Source organism: Teleopsis dalmanni, chromosome 2, assembly GCF_002237135.1.
Source record: "Teleopsis dalmanni isolate 2A chromosome 2, ASM223713v2, whole genome shotgun sequence".
In the NCBI taxonomy this organism is placed as follows: Eukaryota; Metazoa; Arthropoda; class Insecta; order Diptera; family Diopsidae; genus Teleopsis; species Teleopsis dalmanni.
In genome coordinates, this window is record NC_051847.1 from 127,824,947 (window position 1) to 127,828,322 (window position 3,376).

Sequence of the window (3,376 nt, forward strand, 5' to 3'; positions counted from 1 at the left end):
CCATTCCCTTTTTAAATACTAGTTCAAGTGTATTAAACTCAAGGGATGAAGTGCATCAGCATGGATATAGTGGAAGTTTTGTGGAAACGATCAATAATTCTTTCGTTAAAGATTATTTGATTGGTATTTGCACATAAAAAATACAATTGCTATATATTAATTATTTAATTATGTTTCATATTTTAATAGATTTGTTAATAAATTCCAATCAGCAAATGCAAAATAACCGTGATGATCACAATCGGACGAGAGCAATGAAGGAATTTTATATATTTTTGTGGTATATGGCAAATATGAATACTTTATGAATACTTTTTTTGGTATTTGTTTTGGCATACCAAGAGCTTCTGTATGGAGAATAATTAAAAGAACTAGTGTTTAGCGTATATCAATTAGACACTAATTTATAAAATCCGCACTTGCTAATAATGCAAAAGTGGAAACTTCGAAAAAATTCCCGTTCGTAATTGGTTGCATAATAAAAATAAAATGTAAAAATAAATGCACCACACCATAGCAAATAGGCTTATTTCAAAAGAAAGCATGACTATGGCTTAATCTTGCAGGCAGTTTGTGATGAAAATGGTTTTTTAATAAACGTGTATGTTGGAGAGTTTGGTTCCTTATGTATTGTTCTGTTTTAATTAAATAAATGTATTCAACTTCATTTATATATATTCATTTCAAATTGATTTTAATAAATTATCAAACTACACTTTTTCAATAATAATGAAACGTAAATAATCGCATTGCCAACCTCATTTGCATTAAAATACGTTCCACTTTTATCTTTTACATACATTCCACATTGAACCAGAAAGTGAACCAGATCAATTGCTGGTTCACTCCATTGTTTTTGTTTTGCATGTAAAATTGAGCGGATCATGCTTGCTGAAACGCAGCTAATAGCTGCGTTTCAGCAAACATGATCCGCTCAACGATCTGAATCATCTTTGCTGAAACGATACGGATCACGTTTGAAAATAATTGGCAACGCATGAAATATGCCAGTTGGGTTTGTGTACAAAATTTTTTGATTTTTGTGAATAATTTTGGCACTAAAAAAATAAGTAAAAACATTTTGAATACAAAAAATCTAAAAAATAGAAAAAAATTAAAACTGTTGAGCTGTGTGAAGTATTAAATGTAAGTTTTTATTTAGTATTTACTTTAAAACTTAAATTTAATTCTATAGTAAATAAATGAAAATTGCAGATTTTATTAGAATCATCAAGCGAAACTGACTCTTCCATTCCCTTTTTAAATACTAGTTCAAGTGTATTAAACTCAAGGGATGAAGTGCATCAGCATGGATATATTGGAAGTTTTGTGGAAACGATCAATAATTCTTTCGTTAAAGATTATTTGATTGGTATTTGCACATAAAAAATACAATTGCTATATATTAATTATCAGGCCTATTCTGAATACTCCCAGCGAAAAAACTCCCTATTCCCACGCTGTTCCCGAACACACAGCTCCCTTATTCTGAATCGCTAGGGAGACAGCAGTTTCGTGAACAACAACAATTGTGCAAAATTAGGAAAAAACTCCCATTCCCATGCGATTCAGAATAGGGGAATTGGGAACAGGGAACATACCAAATTTATTCAGAATAGGGGAATTGGGAACAGGGAACAAACTCCCATTCCCTTGCGATTCAAAATAGGCCTGTATGTTTCATATTTTAATAGATTTGTTAATAAATTCCAATCAGCAAATGCAAAATAACCGTGATGATCACAATCGGACGAGAGCAATGAAGGAATTTTATATATTTTTGTGGTATATGGCAAATATGAATACTTTTTGCGAATTTGGTACTTGTTTTGGCATACCAAGAGCTTCTGTATGGAGAATAATTAAAAGAACTAGTGTTTAGCGTATATCAATTGGACACTAATTTATAAAATACGTACTTGCTAATAATGCAAAAGTGGAAGATTCGAAAAAATTCCCGTTCATAATTGGTTGCATAGACAATACATATCTTAAAATAAATACACCACACCATAGCAAATAGGCTTATTTCAAAAGAAAGCATGACTAGAGCTTAATCTTGCAGATAGTTTGCGATGAAAATGGTTTTTTTATAAACGTTTATGTTGGAGAGCCTGGATCCTTATGTATTGTTCTGTTTTAATTAAATAAATGTATTCAACTTAATTTATATATATTCATTTCAAATTAATTGATTTTAATAAATTATCAAACAACACTTTTTCAATAATAATAAAACGTAAATAAATAAGGTAATAATTTTAATTATAGTAATAGTTAAAACATTATTTTAAACAAAGAAATAAATAATAACGACATATTAAATAAATAAGTACATAAAATAAATAATAAATAAATAAAATCAATAATAAATAAATATAAATGTAGATTTGTTTATAATTTTACTGCACCGTTGCATCGCATTGCCAACCTCATTTGCATTAAAATACGTTCCACTTTTATCTTTTACACACATTCCACATTGAACCAGAAAGTGAACCAGATCAATTGCTGGTTCACCCCATTGTTTTTGTTTTGTATGTAAAATTGAGCGGATCATGTTTGCTGAAACACAGCTATTGTTTCATTTTCACAAAATCACGCTAAAAGGATGGGAAGTGAAACCATTACAAAACACGGCATAATATATAAAGTACTCATACGACACTTATCTTTTTTGACATTTTTGAAGCTTTAAGGTATGTTACATTTTATTACGAATAACGTAAAAATAGTTCAATTAAGTACTCAATTTATTGTATAAATAGGGTTATCTTAAGTGCCTGACCTGTTGTCAGTTTTAATTTTTGATTTGTCAAAATGACAAAATGATAATGATTTGTCAAAACAAAATAAACATCGGAAATCATCGTTTAGTTAATCGAAGATTCTTAAGCACTGGTACAATACGACATTCATTATTTTTTCATTCGTTTGGTCAACCAACGATATCTATAAAATATATATAAGATATATAATGTCTTTTTATTTTGTTTTAAAAGGTAAACTCAAAGATATTTCATAAATTAAACTAATTATATAATAATTTAAAGAGCCTTTAATTTAGAATTGGTACATAATTGCATAAAGAGAAAAATGGTGGACTTTATTATTGAATATAGTGTACATGTACAGAAAAAAGTAGGATTTTAAGATATTTCATATTTTAATTATATACTTTAATTATATAATGAAATTTGAATTCAAATTTTAATTGAGCGTATTATTATTGATTAATATATTAATTTTAACTAAAAATAAATTTAAGTTTATTTATTTGTTGTATTATATTATGTATTATACGGCGTTTACATTGGCCGAAAATGGCTCATTTTGGTCAAAAATCGAAAATGAGTATCGAATGGCTCATTCTTGC

At 28.2% G+C, this 3,376-nt stretch overlaps 2 protein-coding genes across 2 annotated transcripts in view; one reads left to right on the top strand and one right to left on the bottom strand.

The window, feature by feature from the left end:
- LOC119675687 (protein arginine methyltransferase NDUFAF7 homolog, mitochondrial-like) overlaps positions 1 to 2,779 on the top strand; it is a 3,675-nt gene extending 896 nt beyond the window's left edge. The window contains exon 3 of the mRNA XM_038086893.1: positions 2,769 to 2,779. Within this exon, the coding sequence (XP_037942821.1) occupies positions 2,769 to 2,779 (11 nt within the window). The remainder of the gene's footprint in view (positions 1 to 2,768) is intronic.
- Positions 2,780 to 2,877: 98 nt separating this feature from the next.
- LOC119675688 overlaps positions 2,878 to 3,376 on the bottom strand; it is an 11,350-nt gene continuing 10,851 nt past the window's right edge. The window contains exon 9 of the mRNA XM_038086895.1: positions 2,878 to 2,952. Coding sequence (XP_037942823.1) covers positions 2,878 to 2,952 — 75 coding nt within the window. The remainder of the gene's footprint in view (positions 2,953 to 3,376) is intronic.